The 23,819-nt window shown below is 54.1% G+C and overlaps 1 protein-coding gene across 5 annotated transcripts in view; it reads right to left on the bottom strand.

Moving 5' to 3' along the window:
* Nucleotides 1–23,819, bottom strand: part of CAMK2A (calcium/calmodulin dependent protein kinase II alpha) — a 58,715-nt gene that overhangs the window by 11,452 nt on the left and 23,444 nt on the right. For 2 of the 5 annotated variants that reach the window (XR_009247152.1, XM_004587535.2), the window contains exons 4-14: nucleotides 18,089–18,143; nucleotides 17,215–17,280; nucleotides 17,053–17,125; nucleotides 14,151–14,253; nucleotides 12,963–13,046; nucleotides 12,782–12,876; nucleotides 11,600–11,722; nucleotides 11,195–11,278; nucleotides 9,988–10,030; nucleotides 7,555–7,595; nucleotides 1,685–1,733 (exon numbers count right to left, since the gene is read on the bottom strand). Coding sequence is in view for 4 of the 5 variants with exons in the window: in XM_004587535.2 (XP_004587592.1) it covers nucleotides 1,685–1,733; nucleotides 7,555–7,595; nucleotides 9,988–10,030; nucleotides 11,195–11,278; nucleotides 11,600–11,722; nucleotides 12,782–12,876; nucleotides 12,963–13,046; nucleotides 14,151–14,253; nucleotides 17,053–17,125; nucleotides 17,215–17,280; nucleotides 18,089–18,143 (816 nt within the window). In the remaining variant the exon portion in view is untranslated. Of the gene's footprint in view, nucleotides 1–1,684; nucleotides 1,734–2,679; nucleotides 2,713–7,554; nucleotides 7,753–9,987; nucleotides 10,031–11,194; nucleotides 11,279–11,599; nucleotides 11,723–12,781; nucleotides 12,877–12,962; nucleotides 13,047–14,150; nucleotides 14,254–17,052; nucleotides 17,126–17,214; nucleotides 17,281–18,088; nucleotides 18,144–23,819 lie in introns of those variants that run through there. The other 3 variants (XM_058677363.1, XM_004587536.2, XM_058677364.1) reach the window with 3 other exon arrangements.

Here is a 23,819-nt window from a genome sequence, read left to right as displayed (position 1 = left end):
CAGCGTGATGGCCCAGTGGCTAAATCCTCACCTTGCATGTGCTCACATCCCATATGGGTGTAAGTTCGTGCCCTGGCTGCTCCCTGCTTGTGGCCTGGGAAAGCAGTCGAGGACAGCCCAAAGCCTTGGGACCCTGCATCCACGTGGGAGATTGGAAAAGTTCCTGGCTTCAAATTGGCTCAGTTCTGGCTGTTGCATCCATTTGGAGAATGAAACAGTGGATAGAAGATCTTTCTGTTTCTCTTTCTCTCTTTACATATGCCTTTCTAATAAAAATAAATAAATATATTTTTAAAGATTTTATTATTATTATTGGAAAGCCAGATATACAGAGAGGAGGAGGAGAGACAGAGAGGAAGATCTTCCATCCGATGTTTTCGCTCCCCAAGTGAGCTGCAACTGGCTGGTGCGCCGATCCAATGCCGGGAACCAGGAACCTCTTCTGGGTCTCCCACGCGGGTGCAGGGTCCCAAAGGTTTGGGCCATCCTCAACTGCTTTCCCAGGCCACAAGCAGGGAGCTGGGTGGGAAGTGGAGCTGCCGGGATTAGAACCGGCGCCCATATGGGATCCCGGGGCTTTCAAGGTGAGGACTTTAGCCGCTAGGCCACGCCGCCGGGCCCAATACATATTTTTTTAAAAAGTGCTCTTTCCCTTAGCCTAGCATTGCCTTCCTAAGGGAAAAATCTTTGAACTCTTGAAGACCATCTCACCAGGCATGGGTGAGGCCCTCTAGGCCAATAGCATTCTTCCATAGCCCAGATTTCCCTGGGCAGCTCAGAGGGGCACCCTGGGGTGCCAGTACCTGAACTGACTGGTCCACTTGTCCGGGGGCACAGGGCTGGGCTCAGGGCACAGGCAGGGGTGGGCTGCTGCTGATGCCAAGCACTTACTACTTCTTCCCCCAAGCCAAAACACACTTTCTAGACCTATTGAGACTTCCTCGGGGGTGCTAGCCAACCAGGCACTGGTGCCAGGCTGCCTGACTTCAGATCCTGACCCTAACCTGACAAGCTGTGGGACCTCAGGCCAGCCGGCTCATACCCTCTGTCTTCTCAGCTGTGGAATGGGGCTGGCCACAGCACCCACCTTACAGGTGGTTGTGCAACTTGGATGCAGATACAATGTTGGCAATAGGTGTGGTACACGACTAGCATTCCACCTGCTCTACTCCTGTCCTCTCCTCTCTGTTGCCCCTAGCCCTGCTCCATCCAGTTTCCAGCCTGAGGGGATGGGTGAGCCACCCACTGTGGGAGCCCCTGCATGTTTCACATCCTCCCATCCTCCGACCTAGGGAGCCCTAAGTTTTTCTCCTGCCTTGCTTGACCAAGGTCATGATTTCATGTTTGTAAAATCCACTCACTTTTCAAAGATGCTTATTTCAAAGGGAAAACTGACACCACTGTGATACATGTAAGACTATGGAAAACTTGCTCTAAGACATGTTAAAATGAATACAGAACCCTATGGTAAGCAGAGAACAACAACAACAAATCCATGGACATGCAGCTGGAAGTTCAAGGAAGCCACACAGAGAAACCTAAGAGGTACCCTCATTTGTCATGAGCCAAAGCAAAGTTTTTAGTGGTGGTGCAGATAAGAAGGCAGGCATTGGACCCCCTGGCAGGAGGCTGATGGTAAAGGGGTCTGTTCTGCAGGTACCTGGCCGGCAAGGGTCCTCCCTACCTTTGGTGTCTTCATCCTCAATGGTGGTGTTGGTGCTCTCCGAAGATTCCTGACAAAGAGAACATGTGCAGTGGTGAGCCCTGGCTGGAGTGGGAGCAGGTGTGGTTGGCCAGGGGTCACCCCAGCTGCCCAAGGTGGCAATAGCAGCCTAGTTTCTGTGAGCGCTCCCAGGCTGCAGCATCCCACGTCGCATTGAAAACCCTGTCCAACTTTCCAGCTTCTGGACAGCAAAGGTCCGGCTAAGCAGGTGGCTGGGGGTGGAGGGGGGCTGGCTGCAAGGACAGCCCTGGTTTTCTTGCAATGGACTTCCTGGCTCCTTTCTACTCAAAAGGGGGGTGTGGGGTAGGGGATGTGAAGAGCAGAGACACACTGTGGCGGCTATCGGCGAAAGAGGAGAGAGAGGGAGAGACAGGGAGGTCCAGTGTGAGAGAGAGTGGGCTTCTCAGAGGGGAGGAAAAACCACACGAGTGAGACAGCAACGGAATTAGAAGAAGAGGGGCGTGGGCCACCGTGCCACCCCTGGTGCCCTCAACAGAAGCAGGGCTGGCAGCTCCTCCCCACAGGCAGCCTGCACAAGCCCAAAAGTGCCTGTGACTTTGGTCAGACCAAGCCCCATCCTCACCATGACTATTTCCAGCCAAGCCCTGAGTTAACTTCTACCACACGGTTGAGGGGGTAGGGGAGAGTTGAAGCAAGAAGTCAAGGGCCAGATGTGGACGTAGTATTGGGTTCAGATCCACCTGCATGGGAGGTCTCAGCTTGGCTGTCGGCCTGCTGGTCTGGGCTGTGGAGTTGGACGTGTCAACAAAAACACGCAAACAACACACACACACAACACACACATGTTGTCACACAGGGCACACGTACCGACCATGCCCTGAGCACTCTCTCCCCGCCCAGGTTCCCAGTGCAGCCTGCAGGAGGGAGGTGGGAGCCGGGGTGCAAAGGGTCGAGGCCCAGCATTTACCGGCATTTGGGAGACGGCAGACACTCACCATTAACTGAACGCTGGAACTGGACTTTCTTTTCTGGAAAAACAAGGAGAAGAGATGGGACAGGAAAAGACACAGCGTGAAAACAGCAGGAGCAGAGGAATGGACGACAGGGGAGCTCGGGAGGAGGATGGGCAGCAGGGTCATCCTCTGTGGACCCCGGTTCTTGTGGCCTGTGACCAGGGGTCAGGCATCAGCTGGTCAGCCTGAAGCGCTGGGTCCTTACACACAGCTGCCTGACTCCAGCAAGTTCAAGGCTTAGACTGTCTTGGGCTGGGGTTGTCCACTATACCTGGCTTTGGGGGAAGCCAAGGCGGGCTCTGGCATGCCCAGAACCTCCTGAATCCAGAGCTCTGGGCAGGAAAAGTGAGTGCTCATGTGCAGGTCTAAGGTCAATGCCTGTCCCCCAGCTTGGATGGGCTCCCCAGGCATCTCTGCTAAGAGCACACTCTCCCAGGGGAGTGTCCAAGTCACTCATTCAACAATCTGACAAGCCTGGAGTGGGGCCTGGGCACCTGCATGTTCAACAGTCTTCCTGGGGATTCCAAAGCAGAGTCCAGCATACAAGTCCATCCCGTGGTCTCTGTGACTTCCCAGGGACTGGTCTGTCTGGCTCTGTTAAGCACACAGGCAGACTGGGGCATAGCCACACAGGTGGCAGAGTGCAGAGCTCGAGCCTGCTGGCCCTGCCACCCGGCCTAGCCTAGCATCTAGGGGGATCTGTGCGACCCCCGATGCTGCCTGTGGACCAACATAGGTGACCTGCAGTGAGTCTGTGAGTCTGAGGGACTGTCATTCCTGAGAGGTGACAGATCAGGACAAGCATATGTGTGGTGCAGGTGAGCAATAGGAGGTCCAAAGCAGGGCAGCAGCCTGCCCCAGATCACTCCGTGGTTCAGTGGCAATGTGGAGGCAGACACAGGCCTGACTGCAGGGTCCTCTCTGCAGCCTGAGTCCAGGGCAGAAGCTCCTTCCACCCTGCACCCAGAGGGGCTCCAAGGCCCCCTCACTGTTACATGGCATCCATGGGGGACCTGCTCTCCAAGGAAACATTCCTTGAAGGTCTCAGCTCTGATTCTGTGCTCCAACAGCGAGCACAGAACCTGAGATCCCATGCAGGATCTCTGCAGCTGTGGTAAGAGGTTGGGGTGGGAGCATCCCTGCGCCCCCTGGGCTGGAAATGCCCCACGCGGCTGGACAGTAGCCACACTCTCCTCTCTTTCCTTTCCAAGTTGGGCCAGGCCTGGTGTGTGTGTGGGGGGGAAGGGGACAACCTCACACAGCTCAGCCATCTGCAGAACCCTGAGGGGGCACGGGGCCAGGGGGTTCAAGGCGGGACACGAGGAGGGAACACAAAGCAGAGACCGCATCAGATCTGGACGCACAGTGACAAGGTGGGACAAGGGGGAGGGAGGGCACGACGCCACGAACGGGACACCAACAGGTGCAGTGAGTGGGGCTGAGGGCTGGGAGCAGGTGGCCACTCAGAGAGGGGCGGCTGGGACCTGTGGTGGTGGCAGCAACGGGGGGTGGGTGAGTAGGGGTAGACTGCTTTGTAGACACAGGAAGGCTCCGGGTCCCTAACTCACAGTTGGTGGTGATCATTGTCCTACCTTGACCAGCACTGGGTCAGGAATATGATTTGAAAGGGCTGGCCCTGGGAATCAGCGCAGCACAGTCACAGGTTAGCAAGGCCAAAGGCAGAGTGTACAGTACATGAGCCTTGGACACGTGTCAGTGCTACTGATGCACCAGGTCCCAGCCCTATTACCAGAGTCAGGCCAGCACACCATGTGGGAATCTGTCTCGGCCTCCTGGCTTCAGTTCCAGGCCAAAACGCGGTCTCCCACAGCCACATTGCAGTTTCTCCCTAGCCCCCAGCCTTACCAATAATAGGAGTCAACTCCAATGTGGAGCTGCCAGGCCACTTTGCTGTAATCCCCCCTGCCCAGCCCCTACACAAACAGCTGCTGGGCTCCCTGTATAGGGGACAAATCTAGGACCAATGTCCTCAAGGAAGGGAACAGCAGGGCATGGCAGGAGGCCCAGGTTCAAAACTAGACTTTGCGCACATCCAGTTGCATCCATTCTGAGAACATAGCTGGCCCCACCCCTGCTGCTCCAGGGACTGCACCAGACAGATGGTGTACCCCCAACCCTGGCCCTGCCCTTCCACATGCCCCCCCCCCCCGCCAGGTTCCTCTCATCTTCCTCCCTCCAACACCCAGAGAGACATAGGTGGCCGAAACCACAAAAAGGTGCTGGAGCTGGAATGGCCCCTGAGCCTCTCTTCACGGCACTTGGGCCACCCTGCGAAGTCTCTCCCATGCAAAGGAAGCAGCAACACTTGGTTCAGCTGTGTGCTTCAAGCCGTGAGCTGTTCCTGCCCTCTGACAGCCTCTGCTCCTGGCTGGGCCCGAGGGGAGACAGATTGGCACTCCCTCCTCATTCCACACTCTGCAGCTCCCTTTCAGCCAGGGTCACCCAAGAGCCAAGGGCCAAGCCTCTCTTCTTCTCTCTTTTTCTGCCCCTACTCCTCCCCTGACCTGGGCCATAGCCCACCTGCACCTAGAGCCCCCATTTAGGGCCAGGGAGGTGATATCCCCCAGGGCCAGTGACCCCCATTCAGCATCTACATTCTAGAGCATCAGGGGTCTACTTCAAACCTGGAGGCTCTCACACTACATGTCACCCCACCTCTACCTTTTCAAATTGGAATGGGGGCCGGCTCCAGAGAGGATAGGGTAAACCACAGGCAAGCAAGGTCAAATTCAGAAACAGCATCTATCACAGAGTTTTTGCACTAGCTCCCTAAATTGGCTTAGTTTCAGTTCTGCAGCTTCCCAACCCTCTGAGCAAGCTTTATCTTTTTTGAGAAATCTTACCCAAAAGTTTGGTGTCTCAAACAAACAGATGACGCTGACTGCGCTGTGCGCTGTGCCCGGGGCCCATGCTAAGCTCTCACCAAGCACGGTCGTGATTGGGCTTCAGCAGCAGGCCCACGATTTGGGACTCTCCAATTTCGCTGCACCAATGAAGAAGCTCAGGCTCCAGGAATTGCAATAACCAGCCAAACCCACCTGTATTCTCTTAACCACCATAACAGGTATCACATACACCTGTTCTGGCACAAGAAGCCCAGAACCTTGGCCTCCCCTTTTCACAATCCCACTCGTTTGGGCTCCAGGGAGTTCCATTTGAAAACCACTGGTTTTGACTAATAATCAAACTACTGTGTACAGTCATGCGTCACTGGCAGGAATTCTTTCTGAGAAATGTGTTGTTCGGGGATTCTGCTGTCGCCTGCAGGTTCTACAGCAGGTGTGTACGCACCTGAAGGCACAGCTACTCTATACCTTGGCTCTGTGGAGCACCTATGGCTTCAACGTTACACACCTGTGTACTGCTGGTAACCGTCATACAATCATTAAAATTCACGGATCTAAACCTAGGACAGGTACAGTAAAAAATACAAAGAAAGGGGAAGTTTCAATTCTAGTATACGCCGAGGAGCTGACATGTGGCACAATGGATTCAAGTTCCAGCTGCTCCACTTTTTTTCAAAAAGATTTTATTTATTTGAAATGCAGAGTTACAGAGAAGAAGGGTCAGTCTTCATTCTGCTGGGTCCCTCCCCAAATGGCCACAACAGCCACTGTTCCACTTCTGCTCTGAGTCTGTTCTAATGAGCCTAGGAAGACAGCAGAAGATGCTTGGACCCCTGGTATCCACGTGGAAAACCAAGATGGTGATCAAGGCTCCTGATTTTGGCTTGACCCAGCCTCGGCTGTTGTGGCTTTTTAGGGGAGTGAGCCAGTAGATGGAAGATCTTTCTCTCTCTCCCTCTTTATCACTCTGCCATTCAAATAAGTAAATAGAGAAATCTTTAAAAAGTCCCAGTGTATTGGGACTTCAGTGAGGTGTGTAGTCCACTGTTGACTGAATCTTCCCATGGAGTGCTGGCAAAGGACAACAATCGCATCAGTGTCTTGGATGTAATCTGAAGTCTTGGATGTAATTCCCCCCAATCCACTTATCCACCGTACCCATGGGGAAACTGGCCAGCACAAAGTGAAAGGCAGAGAGGTGCCCGATCCTGGCCTTGGACATCCAGCTCAGATGCAACCCCCTCCTTCCCCCTGCAAACAACCCCTAAGAGACCAAAGCCAGTCACCTGAGACCGTAAGTGCCAACATAAAGGAGGCCATGAAACCACTGGGCAAACCTTCCAATGTCCTGGGCCCTGGGTAGGGCTCTGGTCCCAGAACAAGACAGGGTCTCAAGACAGGAGAACCCACAAGGCCACTGAGTGGCGGGGGAGGGGTGAGCTGCAGGGGGGCAGGGGCCCAGGACCCAGAAAGCAGAGTGAGAAGAAAGGAGAGATGGAAGTAGGGTCAGGAAACGTGGAAAGAAGGAGTGGGCATTAGGGTGGGGCAGAAAGGGGGTTCCTGGCACTTGACCAGGGGACCTTGGCGGGGAAGGCCTAGAGGAATGGCTTCTCTCATGCAGGGCTTCTCTGAGTGAGACCATGGTGGCAGTGAGTTAGGGAGCCCCATCCAGCCAACCCATGCTCAGGCAGATCACCCTCTGAGCCGCTCTGTTCCCCCTCTTGATCCCTAGAGTCCCCAGCAGTCTCCTTTTGACCTGCCCTTTCCTTATGCTCACCCCAGCCCTAGGCCACCTGCCTTTCCCGCCCTGCCCCCTCCCTCCCCTCCCCACCCTACAAGTCATGGCGACAAGGTACGCAGGTCTGTGGGGCTGGGGCTGGCAGAGGTGTTGCCTGAGCCTGCCCAGGATGCTGCCCGGAAGGCCCAGGTCTGGCCCCCGGGGGGCAGAAATGCTGCCAGACAGAGACGCTGGCCCCAGTGGGGACTTTACCTTTACGCCATCGTTCTTCTTGTTGCCCGCGCTCTTCCCTCCTGTGGAGGAGAGAAAGTAGAGGGTTAGCAACACCAGGCAGGGCACCAGGGCCCACAGGGCGAGGAACAGCAACATCCAGGGCAGCAGAGGGCCGCCTGAGGGAGACTGCCACAGCCTTCTTCTCCTCCTCCTCTTCCTCTCTGTTCAGAAGCCCGAGGACTGTTGGGGGCCTGAGCTCTCAGTTGTCAGAGATCCTGAGTGTAACCCTTCGACTTCATGGGTCAGGGAGGTGCTAGGAGCTTCCCCTGGCCATAGGATTGTTGCCCCAGCCTGGGGATTCCCTCTGGATCCCGGTCACCACCGTGCTGGTGGCGGCCAAGCCGGACGCCTAGCTGCCAGGCCTGGGGCTGGCGGCTCTCTGCACCGCCCTGGCCCTCTCTAATTTTAGCCCCACGCTGCTGTGGAGGTCAGGTGTCAGCCCTGCCTACTCACTTGGGACAGCTGCAAGCCGTGTTTTGCTGCTGACAAGAAGCAGATGTCCCCCCACCGGGACCCACCCTAAGCCTCAGCACCCATCCCTGCCTTCCTTCTTGGGCCACAAAGCCCCTGGAGCTCCCACATGAGGACTGGCTGTGATCCCGGTAGCTGAGAAAAGCAGAGCCACTATTCCCCGGGGGCGGGGAGGGGCCTCCAGCCCTGCCTTGGCCCTTGCCCCACCCTGTGCCTCCTCCTCTCCTGCCCAGCTCTGCCATCCCGGGCATCTGGCTGCTTCAGACCCTAGGCAAATGTCTGTAGCTATGGGATCTCTGCAATGCTTGGTAGATGGCAGCCAGGTTTTATACATCTTCCTGGTTGCTCTGGAGGCCAAACTGGGATGGGGCAGAGACTCAGGCTCCGGATGCCTCAGGGACTCTGGGATGAGAGGGGCGTGGCTGGTGCAGCTTCCCAGACCCCCGTGATGCCACCTGCAGCTCTTCCAGGCTCTCATGCAAACCTTCTGTCTTTACTGCCTGTGGGAGTCCTAGCTGCTCTGCTTCCCATCCAGCTTCCTGCTAACACACCTGAGAAGGCAGCAGAGGCTGACCAAAGGATTGGAACCTCACCACCCATATGGGAGACCTAGATGGAGATGTGGGCTTGACTTTGGCCTTTATAGCCATTTGGAACCAGCAGACAGAAAGTCTTGCACTATCTCTCTCTCTCTCTGTCTACCTTACAAACAAATCAATCTATTAACAAATTCTTCTGATTGCAAGCCAAGGGACATCGGGAATGCCTCTGGACTGGCCTTCTGCCAGTCCTGGCTCATGGCACTGGGCCAGAGAGCACAGGGGGCAGGGGTGTCTGCCCTTCAGGCCTCAGGCTTGGCAGTCTGGCCCCACTGCAGCCTCCTGCCCCAGGGGTTGTGGGCCTGCAAGGCCTCAGATTCTGGCTTTGAAGAGACAATAAACATTAGGGTATTTGGGGTAACATACCCTGACTCTTCAGTGCTAAAAACCTATTGCTCCATCCAGTAGCATCAGTCACTGGCATCACAAAGCACATGAAGGGACTGGATCTGACCCAGGGGTGGCCATCCAGTAAGCTTGGGGCTGGGTTCCCCAGGGAGTTTCAGTGGTTAGAAAAAGACTCTGACAGCCAGGGTAGTTCAGTTTCAGGTGGAAGGAGCTATAGGGGCCTCATCTAGGGGAGGAAGCCTATGCCCGAGGCCTCGTTTTCCCACTTCTGTCCAGCTGCTGATCCGAACAGGCAGCCCCTCCCCGAGCTGACCACTACTGCAGTACTGGCCACAGTCTGCAGCAGCCCAGTTGTATCTGCTGTGCGAGGCTGCTCCGCCACCCACCCTGTCTGGGGCTCCCCAGAGAGAAGCTTCTGGCGAGTGGTGCTGGCCCTGGCTCCCTGTAGTGTGCCAAGAGGCACCTCTTGCTAAAGCCTGACAATAATACCTTCCCCTTCGCTCTTCGGGACCACATGCCACAGGAAATCTGGCATTCCCCTCTGACCCAGGGCCCTCATGGCTCCTGCCCTGGCTTACTCAGGTCAGTCAGTAGGTGCAGCCCTATTCCAGCCGTGTGACCTCTCCAGGCATCTGTTTCCTCATTTGGCAAACAGGGATGGCGACAGCCCCCACTGTGTGAGGCCCCCCCTTAGACCTCCCATACAGGTGGACCAGAATGGCTATTCCAGTTTGCTTAGACCTGGCTTCCCAAACCTGGCTCTGCCTGAGACCCCCATGCTAGCCACCAAGTGAGGGAGCCAGACTGTACCTCTACCTGGGGCCTTGACTTGCCCCCTGTGATCTTTCTCTACTTCCAAGTGCAGGTTTGTGGCAGGTGATAGTAACCCCTGTAGGTCTGGTGTGTGTGTGGGGGGGTCACCCACCTATGCAATAAGGCAGCCCCCAGCAGACCAAAACAGATGATTTGGGACCTGTGAAGTCCCACTACCTACCAGAGAAGTTCCTGGTGGCCAGCATGGTGGTAAGAATAGCTCCCTGCAACAGAGAAAAGGGGGCAGGGGGCAGGGGCAGCGCCAGGGGTCGGAAATGAGGGGAGCAAGAAGCATAACTTTGCCCCTGCCCCAGCCCAGCTCCTGCCATGCAGGGCCCATCCCCCTCCCGGCAGGTTGAGCTGACTTGGGCCAGCACGGCCTTGGGACAGAGCCACCGCAAGTAGATCTTAATAGCTTCCTCAGCCTGGCCAAGGCTGACAGCCCAAGGACACCTCCCAGCAGGAGCTCCTAAAGCCCACGGGAAGTGTCCTGCCTTAGTGTCAGCCTGGCAGATCACGTAGCCCTGAGCCTGGGGTTGAGGGCATTACTCCCTAGGATTCGGCCAGCCATGGGCTCCACGGCTCTGGGTTCAGAACCCCGGAGGGCTCCCCATGCTGAGGAATCCCCTTTTTGCCATTAGCCAGGGCTCAGGAATGCCAGCCATTCTGGCCTGATGCTGTGTGACTCAGACCTGACGGCGGATGCCACTGGCTCCCTCATGAACACGCATGACCTGCACAGGGGTCCAGAGGCCCACCTGGTTACCCCTGAGCTTTCTGGGGGACCATGATCATGGTCTGAGTGACTCCCCAGCTCTAAGCAACTGGGACCTCTCCCTAGCTGGTTTCTAGCCAATCACACATTAGCCCCAAGAGTCCCCTCCCACCTAGCTGCTCCATACCATGTGTGGCCATCCAAAAAAAAATCACTCACACTTCCAGACTTCCCCACGAGTGTTTGTGTTTTTGTTTTTATTTCATCTGTGCGGAATTATCTGTCCACTCCCACTCTGCATTTGGCCAAGACTTTGCTGGTCCCTCAGGGTCACAGTTTAAGTGACACCAGCTTCAGGGAGGCTTCCTAGGTCTTCCTCTGATTCTGCTAGACCTGGAAATGCCGCCGCCCTCCTGGGTGCTCCCACTGCCTGGGGCTTGCTTCCCCTAAATACCCTGGTTATTTGTATGGACCGAAAGCTTGGCCTGGGCAGAGGCATGCTTTGCTTTACTTCTCACTGCCCTTCTCCACATTCCCCCTCCCCAGAACCCAGCCCATTGTGCAGCATACAGTAGTAGATAGTCAATATATGCTTGTCAAACCAATGCAGGACAGGGCTGGTGAGCAGGTCTCTCAGCACCTCTGGGCCATATAGAGGGTGAGGACGTGTTACCTTCAGTTTCCTCCTGGCGTTGAACTTCTTCAGGCAGTCCACGGTCTCCTGTCTGTGCATGCAGGAGGCCACGGTGGACCGGTGCTGGAGCAGGAAGAGGAAGGGGTTGTAAGTGGAAGGCAGGCTGCAGACCCACCTGGCCAGGGCCCTCCCCGAGCAGAATGCCTCCATGGGGTTATGTCGCAGGATGCTTGGGAACCTGGCTGCCAACACTCAATGCCAGGAGCACCTGCCAATCGTGATGTCAACCCAGGATGGCCCTGGCTTCCACATTCCCCCTGACAACTACAGCAGGGCCCCTGGATTAGGCCCTCTCTGACCACCCTACTGGGGCTGGGGAGTCAGGGCCCTGTAGGTGCCTGGCCCTAGGGATGGGGGAGTCCCCCCTCACTGAGCCAGGCTCACCGAGATCCAGGGGTGCTTGAGCGCCTCAGCGGCCGTGATGCGTTTGGATGGGTTGATGGTCAGCATCTTATTGATGAGGTCCTTGGCTTCTGGGGTGACGGTGTCCCACTCTGGTGACGGGAACTGGAAGGGGCAGAGGGGCCAGGTTTGCCCAGCCTGCCCCAGGCCACCCCTGCGATTCCCCAGCCCCTGACTGGCAGGGGATCAGGCAGGGGTCCTACTGATATCCAACATGGGTGTCTACAACCAGAAGTCAGAGCTCCTCTCAGCAGTGGCTGCAAAGTTCCGTGATCCCAGGATAAAGCAGAAGATGACCAAAGGGAAAGGAGACTGCTTTCTCATTTGGAGCATGGCAGGCCAGTGTCATAGCCCAGAGTGCAGAATCAGAAGGCCCAGAATCAAGTCCTGGCTCTGCCTCCTAGCTATGTGACCTGGACAAACTTCAGGACACCTCAAGCTACAATGAAGGATGTTGTGAGGCTCAAGTGTGTATGACTCCTAGCTTGACAGGTGTCACTTTGCAGGAGAGCAGTATAGCAGGGTGGTGAGAAACATGGCTGTGACCATGTAACCAGCTGGGTTCAAATCCCAAATGTACAATAACTAAGCCCTGTGACCCTACCCGCCCTGTGCTTCAGCTTTGCTCTCCATGAAAGGGTATAACAATAGCATACATGTCAGGGACTGGAATGTAAAACACTCAGGAGAGTGCTTGAAGTGTTAGCCATTGTCATCATTTTTATGAAGAGACAGACTTCAGAAAGTTCTTGGAAAATGCAATGAAGAGATTTGTTTCTATCAGGGAAAAAAGTTTGATGTGCACACTTTTTTTTCATGATATGCATTTGCTGTTAATTTTTTGAAGACCCCTGGTCTGTAAGAGAAAAGTTGACTCCTGGGCCTGACGGTCCCCAGCTGCTGTACCACTGTGGTGCAGCTTTCTGCCTTCTGGGGCCCCACGAGATAAACCCTAGTCAATGGGCACCACGTGGCCTTCACCTGACCCTGTGTGATCCTGAAGCTCTCCAGGGGTCTGAACCCTGCACCAGAGCTAGGGAGGTCAGGGGACCTAAGTGGGCTGGATCCGGGGTAGCAAGGAGGTGTCCTCAGGCCTCTGACCCCTGCACAGTGGGCTTTCCCCGGAGGTGGTCGGTAAGGGCTGCAGAGAGAAGCGACACTCACATCATAGGCGCCAGCTTTGATCTGCTGGTACAGGCGGTGTTGGTCCTCATCCCAGAACGGGGGGTACCCAACCAGGAGAATGTACAGGATGACCCCTGGGGAGAAGGGAGATGGAGGGCTGGGAGTGAGGGCAAGCAAGAGAGGACATCCTGGGCTGGAGTGGCCAGGGGGACAAACTTACCACAGGCCCACAGGTCCACAGGCTTCCCATACGGGTCCTTGCGCAGCACTTCTGGGGACAGGTAGCCGGGTGTCCCTGCAAACCCTGCTCCCCCGACACACACATAGGTAGACACACACAGAGGTTGCATATGAGTGACCTGGAGCAAGATCCTGCAAATGTGGGAGGAGGGTGGCCCTGGAGCTCGGGGGAAAACAGCCCTGTTTTCCAGAGCTGGCGGTGCATGACCTAACCCCAGCTGGGCAAAGGACAGCAAGCAGGGCCCAAGAAGCCAGCGGCCTCAAGGGCAGGGTCAAGCACATGGCACACCTGCCACTACTCCTCACTGTCATGGCAGACAGCAATAATCAACCGGAGCTCCTTCCCAACCCAAGGCCAAAACCACATCCTTTCAAAACCCTACTAATCAACTGCTGATGGCCCTCAAGTTGAAGCAAACTAGGTTTGTCAGCTGCAGGTTGAGAACTAAACCTGCTGCTCCCTCCCTTGCCCCCAGTTGGAGTTGGTCTCTAACTCCTTTGTCCCTAATTCTCTAGGGTAGACCTCTTACCCTTCTAGGCTCAGGTTCCTCATCTGTGAGCTGTCAGATTAGGAATTTCTGTCTTAAATACCCCCCAGGGCAGTTGAGAGGGTCGGTTAAGGAGTGAGCATTCACCCAGGGGTTCCGATAAGAAATCATGAGAATAGTCACCAGTTGTTAAGTGTGTCTGTGCTAACCACTGGCCCCAACACCCTACAGGTCTCTGTTAACCTTCACATGTCATACCATTCTCATTTTATAGATGAGAAAATGAAGGCCCAATCCAACAAAGCAATGCCCGGTGTCCCACGGATCATGGGTGACTGGGCTGGGATTTGAACCCAGAGCTCTGGTTTTTAACAGCTGGTCAATGTTGCCTATTCAGAAGTATCCCAGATAGTAGAAAGGGAGCCAGTTGTGAGAAAACCACAAGGCGGATAGTCTGAGCTCAGGCCCCGATTCTTCTCCTTTAAGCTCCTTTGATCTCCTCCAAATTCCTTGGCCTTGGTTTCTGCCACAGCCGTGGAGGCCGCAGCCAGCAGTGGGAAGAAGCCATGTTCTGGTCAAGTGCTAACCCCATCCTGGTGCCTGGTCCCCGGGATCCCTAGGCTGCTTGGAGTGGGGCCCAGGCTGGACCGAAGCACCCCCGCCAGGCTGTCCCCACTCACCAAACCACGCCTGTTGCTCCCCCTCCACCTCTATGGCCAGGCCAAAGTCCGCCAGCTTCACCGCAGCACCCTTGAGCTTGGAGGCCAGCAACAGATTCTCCGGCTGCCCAGGACCAGAGAATGGGGAGAATGGGAGGGAGAGTCAGCAGAGGCCAAGCCTGCCTCTGGATGCCTGGGTGGTCCCCACCTGACCGTCCACCCAGCCGTAGGAACCCGGGCTTGGGTCTCAGAGAAGTGGCTTTGCTGTGGCAAGACCTCCAGCTTCTACAAGGCGGAGACCCTCTTTCCACTGGGCAGCCCTACAGAGGCTGGGATGAGATGTGTATGTATGAGGGGCGGAGTTAGTTACAACCACCACCATCAGGAGGAAGAAGAAACAGTTACTGAGCCCCTACTGTATGCTAGTACTTTCTGCGTGCCAGCATATAGCACACAATCTATCTTTCTCTTTCTGGGTAATCCTACCTTCCAAATAAACCTTTAAAACAATAATAACTATTATCCTTTTAAAAGATGTCTCTTAGGACAGCCACATCCCATTTAGAGTGCCTGCTCCCAATTCCAGCTTCCTGCTAAAGCACACCCTGGGAGGCACAAGTGATGGTTCAAGTGTTTGGGTCGCTGGCATGCACAGGGCAGATGAAGATTGCATTCCAAGCTCCGGGCTTCAGCCTAGCCCCTGCCTGGCCCTGTGGGCACTGCATCTGGGCAGTGAAACAGTGGAAGAGTAATCTCCCTGTCTCGCTGCTTTTCTAAAGAAACAAGTAAGAGAATGTAAAAATAAACAGACAGAGAGGCCTTCCGGTGTTTCCACCTTGGCTCTTGTGGCTACCTTCTGGCATTGTAATGTGCTCCAACCTATGGAGGGGTTTGTTCAACACTGGACACCATGTGCTGTGTGGCTTCCAAGTTTATCCTGTTTAATGTAATATCACCCGCACCAAACACAGTGGCAAGGGCTAGGCATATGGCAGGTCCTTGGCCAGTAAGTGTGTATCAGCTCAGAGAGTCTAAACACCTTAACCACATCGCAGGGCAGCTAGGCCACAGTTAGATGAAGATTGGTCCCCACTGGAGACCACTCTGCACCAGAGGGCCTTGTGCCACACACAGAGGGCCAGTGGCCAGCCTCTGGACACACCCCACACCTGGCCTCCAGGACACTTGAGGCTGTCACCTTGACTGAACCCCAGTTCAGACCCTGGAACTGCTGTACTTCTTGCTGTCCCCCCTCCACCTCAGGACTTAAGACAAAGGGAGCATGGGCTCAACACCTGTCCCAGCTCTTACGCCAGCACTGCTGCATCCATGCCATGGAACTTGACCATTTGCTGTCCCTGCTCTGAGCTTCATTCAATTCCCAGCCAGGACAAAAGGGGCAGTGGCAGGATCCATCATGGTGACCCACCTGGGAACACCTCACAGTGGCCTGTGCTGGTAATCTCACGTTTCCTGTTTGGAGCTCCTAGAAAGAACTGGTTGCAAGCCTTCTGTGAAATCCTCCTTTCTAGAGGGGAACTTCGGAGGGTCCCACCTCTGACCTTTCACTGTCCAAAGCAACACTGGACCCAAACAAAAATAGCTCCCTCTGCCTGGCTGCTGAGGCCTCCCCTGTCCTCTGGGGACTGCGTCTCCACCATGTCCTGGGTCTTGGCAGTGGCTGTCCTGCCCTGATTTGATGAATAGACCGCTAATTAGTGTATCCAGAATGGCCTAAATTCGGGCTGCCTCTCCTCCTTGCCTCCTCCCGTGCAGGGGCTGCCGCTGTAACAGGGACAGGCCCTTGGGGACAGCTGCCCTGCCGGCTGGCCAGTGACTCTACCCCGAGCCACAGGGAGCTCCACCTTAGGGTATAGGTGACAAGCTGCAGATTGTCTGGGGCACAGGAGAGGACCTGGGTTGACCAGAGCAAGCCCAGGGAAGCAGCACCAGGGCAGGTGGAAACAGCCTGTGGAAAACCCAGGAATGACAACTAAGTCTCTGTCAGACTCTTCCGGGCTCAGGTTTGATCTTTGTGTGCTGCTCCAGGCGAGAGCTGCTGCTCCCACAGCAGGAGAGATCCAAGACAGATTCCCTAGTGTTCCCAGGGGAGCAGAGTACAGCAGCACTGAAGGGCAAGAGCAGGGATTCAGGGCACACTTGGCAGGCTCTCCCAGGGAGGGGCAGGGTGGAGCAGGATGAAGTGGCTTTGTGGTCCCATAGCCCCCAGTCCTCAGGATTTGCAGCTAAAAGGCCAGCACTCCTGTGTGCTGACTCAGGCATGTCCTGGTGTAGATCCCTTGGGCTTGTCAGTTTGATTTCCTGGTTTGCAAACAGGGAGTGTTGGGAGTCGCCAGCAACCACTGCCCTAAGGCCTAGCAGGGGTGATGGATAAAGTGAGTGCTGACACCACCTGCCTAATTCATTACTCTCCTTATTCAGGTGCCAAGAGGGAGGTCTTCGTTGGCCTGCCAGAGACCCAGCAGGAAGGGCAATGATGCTGCTTGATGCTGCTGGGGGGCATCCAGAGGGTGCTATCTCCTTGGCCAGGCTCACCAACTCCCACATGAGGTTGCCATGGCAACTCCCAGCATAAATACTGAGGTTCAAGGGGTCAAAACATGAGGTCCCTTCACTAGAAATCGGTCAGGTTGGGATGGGGAGCGTCTGGCTGCCTCTTACCTTGGCCTGGTATAAAGCACCTGCTCTGGGGATTGGGTCACTTGGGGTCCAGACAAACACCAGGGGCTCCAGCTGCCTTAGCTCTGTTTCTTGATCTAGGTAGGGTGGAGACACTGTTCCTACCCGTGGCCCAGGCCTAGCTTGGGAGAGTGAAGGGAGTGTGGTTGTTCCAGCTGAGCTGGAGGTAAGTTCCTAGGGGGCAGAGTGTTGTGGGCAGCACACATTCCTGCAGCAGGCTTACCTTCAGGTCCCGGTGCACCACCCCCATCTGGTGGCAATGCAGCACGGCCTCCAGGATCTGCTGGATACAGTGGCTGGACAAAGAGAGAAAGGGGTTAGGGCTGAGGGCAGGCCTCGCCTGCTTCTGCCCTTGGCACCATTGCCAGCCGGTTTCGGGACTCACCTGGCATCTGCTTCACTATAGTATTCTCGGGCCACGATGTCTTCAAACAACTCCCCACCAGTGACCCTGGGGAGATAGGCCCAGAATCAGCCTGTATCAGTGGGATTCCCCCGAACCCCTGTGCTGCACATTCTGGAAGAGCCTACGGAGGCGCTAAGGATGGGGCCCAGGGACCTCAGAACCCAAGCCCCAGGGAACCCTGCTGTCCCCTCCTGACTCCTAGGACACCCTTCTGACAACTCCCTCCCCTCTCCCTTCTTCCTCACTGGATCCAGACAGGGTGGGGCAATGGGCATCTGGCCCCTGGCGTGAACACTGTCACTGGATTCAGTGAATTTCTGCAAATTCAAGGCCTGTTGAGCTGATTTGCTTTGCTCTTTACTTTAGAGTCTTTCTTTTTGGAATATCTCTGGGTTCCCAGCAAAACCACATGGGAGACACAAAACTCCTCCTCCACACGCCTGCATGGCTACCCCCACTGCCTGCATCTCAAGAGCTGGATTTTGCTGACAGAGGTCAACGCCATGGCCAATGTTCACTGCCAGCCCAGGAGCCACTAATGCCTGTCATCTCATAATTGCTTGTCTTTTGAGCCACTGGCTTTATTCATGTAAACACATTTCAAAAGGAAACGCCTTACAGTCATTGCAAGTGGACAACTAGCAACCCCTTCCACACACAGAAGAGCAGCAAAAATAAACACATGCTGAAACCTGCAAGTGACTGTTGGCATTTCTTGGTCGGCAGCATGGTGCAGCTGGGGCGACCCTTCCAATGGGGAGCTCTGGGGGTCCTGCGGAAGTCATCTCTTCCTGGACTTGCCCCCACCACTCCCAGCCACCTTTGGCCCATCCAAGGGCAGCGCCAAACTCACAGATCAAAGATCAGGTAGTGGTGTCCCTCTTCGGAGATGCTGTCGTGGAGTCGGACTGCAGGGCCAAGGTAGTTGGTTATACCCCTACACAAATGGCCCCCACCTCCATCCTCCCCCTCACCACTCCTAGAGCCCAATTTTCCAGAAAGCTGCCCACAACCAGCCTGCCAGGGGTTGGGGAGAGGGAGATTTGACACCTACAGGTGAGCGAGGACCTTAGGAGTTACCAAGAGGCCTTTAAAGATTGCAGACTCTGCCTTATAAGTCTTCTTACAGGGCAGGCTGCAGCTCCTACCTCTGGTACCTCCTGGCTGGGTGACTTTGGGCAAGCGGCTAGGCCTTCTTGAGTCCTCCTTTCCAGCCTGGACAATGCAGGTCCTTCCTGGACATGCAGGTGCTGTGAGGGCTCCACACCAGGCTCAGAGTCAGGACGTGGGGAGACCTTGCAGGAGTGGAGGCTGGGTGGGGAGCTGGCCTGGCTGGCGGCTTTCAGCTGCTGTAAAGCCATTATCTCTTCACACCTCATTTACCAAGAACACAGGCAAAGCTCCCTGGAACCCAGAGCTTCCCAAATTACCCCCAGGCTTTTGAAAGGAAGGGCTGAAGCCAGGCTGGCTCTGCAAGTCAGCCAAGGGCAAGTGCTTGCAGGACCCAGCTCCTGTCCCTCCCTGCTGCACCACCAGCCAATAAATTCCCATGGATGGGTTTGAAGACTCTGGGGCTAGCGTTCCCCAGACACAAAGGAAAGGCACACAGCTGCTAAGATCACGCAGCTTGGAGATAATTCTGGAGCAGTGACTGCATGTTTGAGAAAGGAGCAAAATACAGACAGGATGTGTCATTCTTTTTTAAAGGGATGCATTCTCCCTGTTATATGGAGGGGTCTCCGTGGAAGGGGTCTTGAGGGAGCCTTTGGGAAAGGGAACTGGGGGCCTTGGGAGAATTTTTTAAATTTTTAAAAATGTTTTTCACACACACACACACACACACACACACACACACTCACACAGCTTCCCTCCACTGGTTCACTCTCCAGTTGCCTGCAACAGCCAGGGCCAAGAGTTGGGTCAGGCCCAAGCCAGGAGCCGGGAACCCAATCAATCCAGGACTTCTGTGTGGGCAACAGGGATTGCTCAAGCCACCCGTGACTGTTGCCTCCCTAGAGTCTGCATCAGCAGGAAGTTGCTATCAGAAGCTAGGGCTGGGAATTGAACCCAGGCATTTAGACATGGGTGTCCTGGCCAGGATTCTAACCACCAGGCCAAAAGTCCACCCCATCATGCCCTTATCACATTTTCAAAAAACGCCATTTGCATTTTTTGCCATCTGCAGGTGCTTCTGGTTCAACATTGAGTGTGTTGAATTGTGGCTCTGATGTTAGCATATAAAGTACAGAGGGTGGGCTGAGAAGCAGGCACCGAATTCTCTAGTAGCTATGTCCTGGGGGATGGAGCCCGGAGAGCGAGCTTTAAGAGACTATCTGTTTACATCAAAAGATTTAAATGGTGGCAACATATTTTCAAGAATAACTGAAAGATGGCATCAAAATATTCTAAGGCTAGACCTGAAGAGCACATATGCTCTATCATCTTGCTTGAGTTTCTTGACAAGATTTTATTATGATGAATTCCCAATACCCAGTTAAATGAATCCCCCAAGGACCCCAGGGTTGTATTATTAATGATCTCCTCCAGCCACTCTACTGTGTTTCTATCGATTCCTTTGTCCACCAATCTATTTTCACTGCTTAGTGCATCTCAAAGTGAAGTGCAGGCTTCATGTTGCCTGTGTGTCTGTGCATTGAACTGTGCTTTTTGTTTGTAGAATCTGGCAACCTAGCCTGGTACCCTTCCCAGATCCTCTCCAGGAAGTTGGCGAATGCACGCCCCAGCTGTCGGGGGTGCTGGCTGCTGACAGTCCCTGAATCCCTGTCCCCAGTTCAGCTTTTAAGCCACCTGGTCTCATATGATCAGCATAGGTGAGCTTTAGAAGGTGTGTGTATCACACATCACAGGGAAGCATGCATCGTAAGACATTAGCTCTGGATAGCAGGGTTGTAGCAGAGACTGTAACAGTCATTGGTTGGGCCAACATGATGACATAGCAGGTTATTTCAGTTTCTGAAGTGAACATCCCAAGTGTGGTATCATTCCAGTGCAACAGTACATCAGGCTAATCCTCCACCTGTGTCGCCAGCATCCCATGTGGGTACCAGTTTGTTCCTAAGCTGTTCCATTTCTGATCCAGCTCCCTGATAAAGGCCTGGGAAACAGTGGAGGAAGGCCTAGGTGCTTAGGCTCATACACCCATGGGGTCGACCCAGAAGAAGTTCATAGCTTCAAAATGGCCCAGTCTAGCCATGGGATGTGAACCAACAGATGGAAGATCTCTCTTTCTCTCTCTCTATCTCACCCACTCTGTATTTCTTTCGGATAAATAACTTTTTAAGATTGATTTAATTGGAAAGGCAGATCAGACTTTCGGAGAAGGAGAATGAGAAAGATCTTCCATCCACTGGTTCATTATCCCAATGGCTGCAATGCCCAGAGCTGAATGGATCTCCCACATGGGTGCAGGGTCCCAAGGCTTTGCAACATCCTCTACTGCTCTCTCAGGCCAAAAGCAGGTAAATGGATGAGAAGTGGAACAGCCAAGACATGAACCAGTGCCCATATGGCATCCGGTGCTTGCAAGGCGAGGATTTACCATTGAGTAATCGTGCTGGGCCCAAAATATTTTTTTTTTTTAATGAAAAAGCTATTTGTTTTTTCAAAGTGCAAGTAAACTTGTACTAGTCCAGTATCAGGGACAGTTGTGAAAGAGACTCCTTTCTCTCCTGCCATCAGGTGGACTTGGGGGGACCAGGCCTTTTTTGGTACACTTTGGGGTTGGTGGCCTTAACTTTCCTTTCCTGAGTGTGAGACACTCTGAGAACCCGAACTTCAGCCAAAATCTTCTCTGAAATGATTTCTACTAGCTGGCATTGAAGTATAGCCAGTTAAGTCACCATTTGCAACACTGGCAACTGTTTCAGAGTGTGGATTCAAGTCCCGGCTGCTCTGCTTCCTATCCAGCTCCTTGCTAATGGCCTGGGGAATCAGCAGAAGATGGCCCAAATCCCTGGGTTCCTGCCACACACATGGCAGATCCAGATGGAGCTCCTGGCTTCTGGTTTTACTCGGCCCAGCCCCACCAGCAGGAGAATGAATCAGCTGATAGGAGATAGCCTTTTTTTTTTTTTTTCCTTTGGTCTCCCTCTCTCTGTCACTCTACCTCTGAGATATACAAAATAAAATTTTTGAAAGATTATTTTTATTGGAAAGGCAGATTTACAGAGAGATGGAGAGACAAAGATCTGGCCGCTGGCACATTCCCCAAATGGTTGCAGTAGCCAGAGCTGAACCAATCTAAAGCCGGGAGAAAAGAGCCTCCTCCAAGTCTCCCAGGCAGGTACAGGGTGCCAAGGCTTTGGGCCATCCTCCACTGTTTCCCCAGGCCACAAGCAGGGAGCTGGATGGGAAGAAGAGCAGCCAGGATATGAACCGGCACCCATATGGGATCCCAGCAGTTGCAAGGTGAGGATTTAGCTACTGAAACATAGTACTGGGACTACAAACCTTTATTTTTAAAGAAAATGCTGCTAGAACTGAGCTGACAGCCCACTAGGAGGAGCATCTAAAAGACTAAAATTCTTTATCTACCTCTCTAGCCAGGACCCCCAGGGCTCTGGGCAATGGACAGAACTGGGAGTGGATTCTCTCCTTGATAGTGCCTTGGACTGCTGAAGAAAAGCCACCCCTCTGAGCAGCTAGGTGAGAGTCGAATGGCTGGTGTCAGCAGCTGGTGGACAGCATCACACCTGCACCACCATGCTCCAGTCTCTGAGAGCCAGCAAAATCTGACCGTGGAGCCCAAGGCTATCACAGGGCCACTTTTACACACGAAGCCTGCTGTTTCCTCAGGAGAGCAGTTCAGCCAGAACCCAAGAGGAAAGTCAGCATTCAAGGGCAGTGGGACTGGTTCTGTCTCTTGGGAAGTGACAGTTTGTGCACATGAACTTAGCTGTCACTTGTAACTGTTTAAAATATTGTCTTGGAATGAACAAAATTGCAGGCTGGTTTTCACTTGTGTAGCTGGATTCACAAACCCCTGGCCTTCCTGTGATGCTTCTAGCAGGTGCCATTTACATCTTCAAAGCTGCAGGGAGCACTTGTTTCTGCACGCTACCTTGACAGCACACCTGGGATGTCCACTCAGGAAACTGAATAAAAAGACCGAGAACATGGGCTTACTCCCAAATCCACTTCTGGCAGGCTGAGGGACTTGGCGCCAAGGACCTGAGAGCTGCCTGAGCTTCTGCCCCTGCAACAGGCCAGTGAGAGAATTCTTGGAAAGCATTTAGCACAGCACCTGAAGCTAGGCAGGCCACAAGATACGAAGGCGTTGCCATCTCCATCATGGACTGGTCGACTCTCTTGTCCCACTCCATGTTGACCACTGAACTCCTAGGTTGGCCCTAGCACAATCCAAGTCCTCTGGGCCCCCAGGTGGCCTTACAGGGTTATACCCTACTGGCAAGTGTCTATAGCACAGAGAACCTGGTACTACCTCTGCCCCAAGCAGAATGAAAAGAAAATGTTTTGTGTGTGGCACAGTTGGGCCAACCTCTACTGAATCAGGGAACTCCTGGCCTGCTCTCCCTGGGCTGGGTGATGACCACACACAGGCTGCAGTCGGGAGGGCTGGATGGGACCTGATCTGGTTTCTCTAGGCACTGACTTGCCTCACAGGATCTGCACCTGCAAGCAGGTCTTTCTATATCTCTCTGGGAAGATTATAACTTACTTGAAAGTGAGATGCCAGGGAGACCAAGGTTTTCTGTGGATCCTCTTGGTCCTGTCAGTATAGTCCAAGGCTTGTCTAAGGATTTTCCTATACTGCAGGTTCAGCTCTGGCCCCTGGGACACACCAGCAGTCACCCCACTGATGCCCCAGGCCCCCTCATTATCTCTCCCAATTATCTCAGTACCAGGGAGAGGCTTTGGCACATGCTAGGTCCTCAGACATACCTAACATGAGATGAGTGAGTGAAGAAGAAATTGACCCAACGGTGATGATGTTGAAGATGTCGGTTGCAGTTTCCAAACTTTCTGGACTTTGTGCTAAGTGCTTTACCTGCACTATTTCATTTAGCCCTCCCAACATCCACAGAAGATGAGTGTGAGTCTGAGGGTAAAAGAGCTTCCAGGCCTGTGGCAGCTCAGCTAGCTGGCAGACAACAGAGCTCAGAAGCCTGATATGTCTGATTAAAAAACCCGTTCTCTTGGCCACCCTGCGTGGGCAACCCAAACAAAACTCCAGAGGAATGCTAATTGTGTCTCCAGCAGGGCTAGGGGTTGTCTTGAGGCACAGCTATCCTGCAGAAAAGTGGGGAGTGTAGGCAAAGGAAGAAGCTCGCCTCGAACAAAGCAATTGCCTCTGGACTCTGGTTCTGCTACGCTTTAGTTCCTCATCACACTGTGAGTGGGGAGGGGTAGCGGTAGAACAGGGGCATGGCTTCAGAGTGGAGAGGCAGCAGGTCCTATGTCACACAGCAATTAGGCAACAAATCTAGGACTTGAGCTGCAGTCAGCCAGCCCCAGAGAACCCATAACTTGCAGCTCCTCATTGTAGCTAGGAGTGAGAGACTCAAAAAACATTGTCCCGAACCAGTTGTAATTCTGTGTACACA

The sequence above is a fragment of the Ochotona princeps genome, chromosome 19 (genome assembly GCF_030435755.1).
Source record: "Ochotona princeps isolate mOchPri1 chromosome 19, mOchPri1.hap1, whole genome shotgun sequence".
NCBI classification, from domain to species: domain Eukaryota; kingdom Metazoa; phylum Chordata; class Mammalia; order Lagomorpha; family Ochotonidae; genus Ochotona; species Ochotona princeps.
This window is presented reverse-complemented; position numbering and strand designations above follow the sequence as displayed.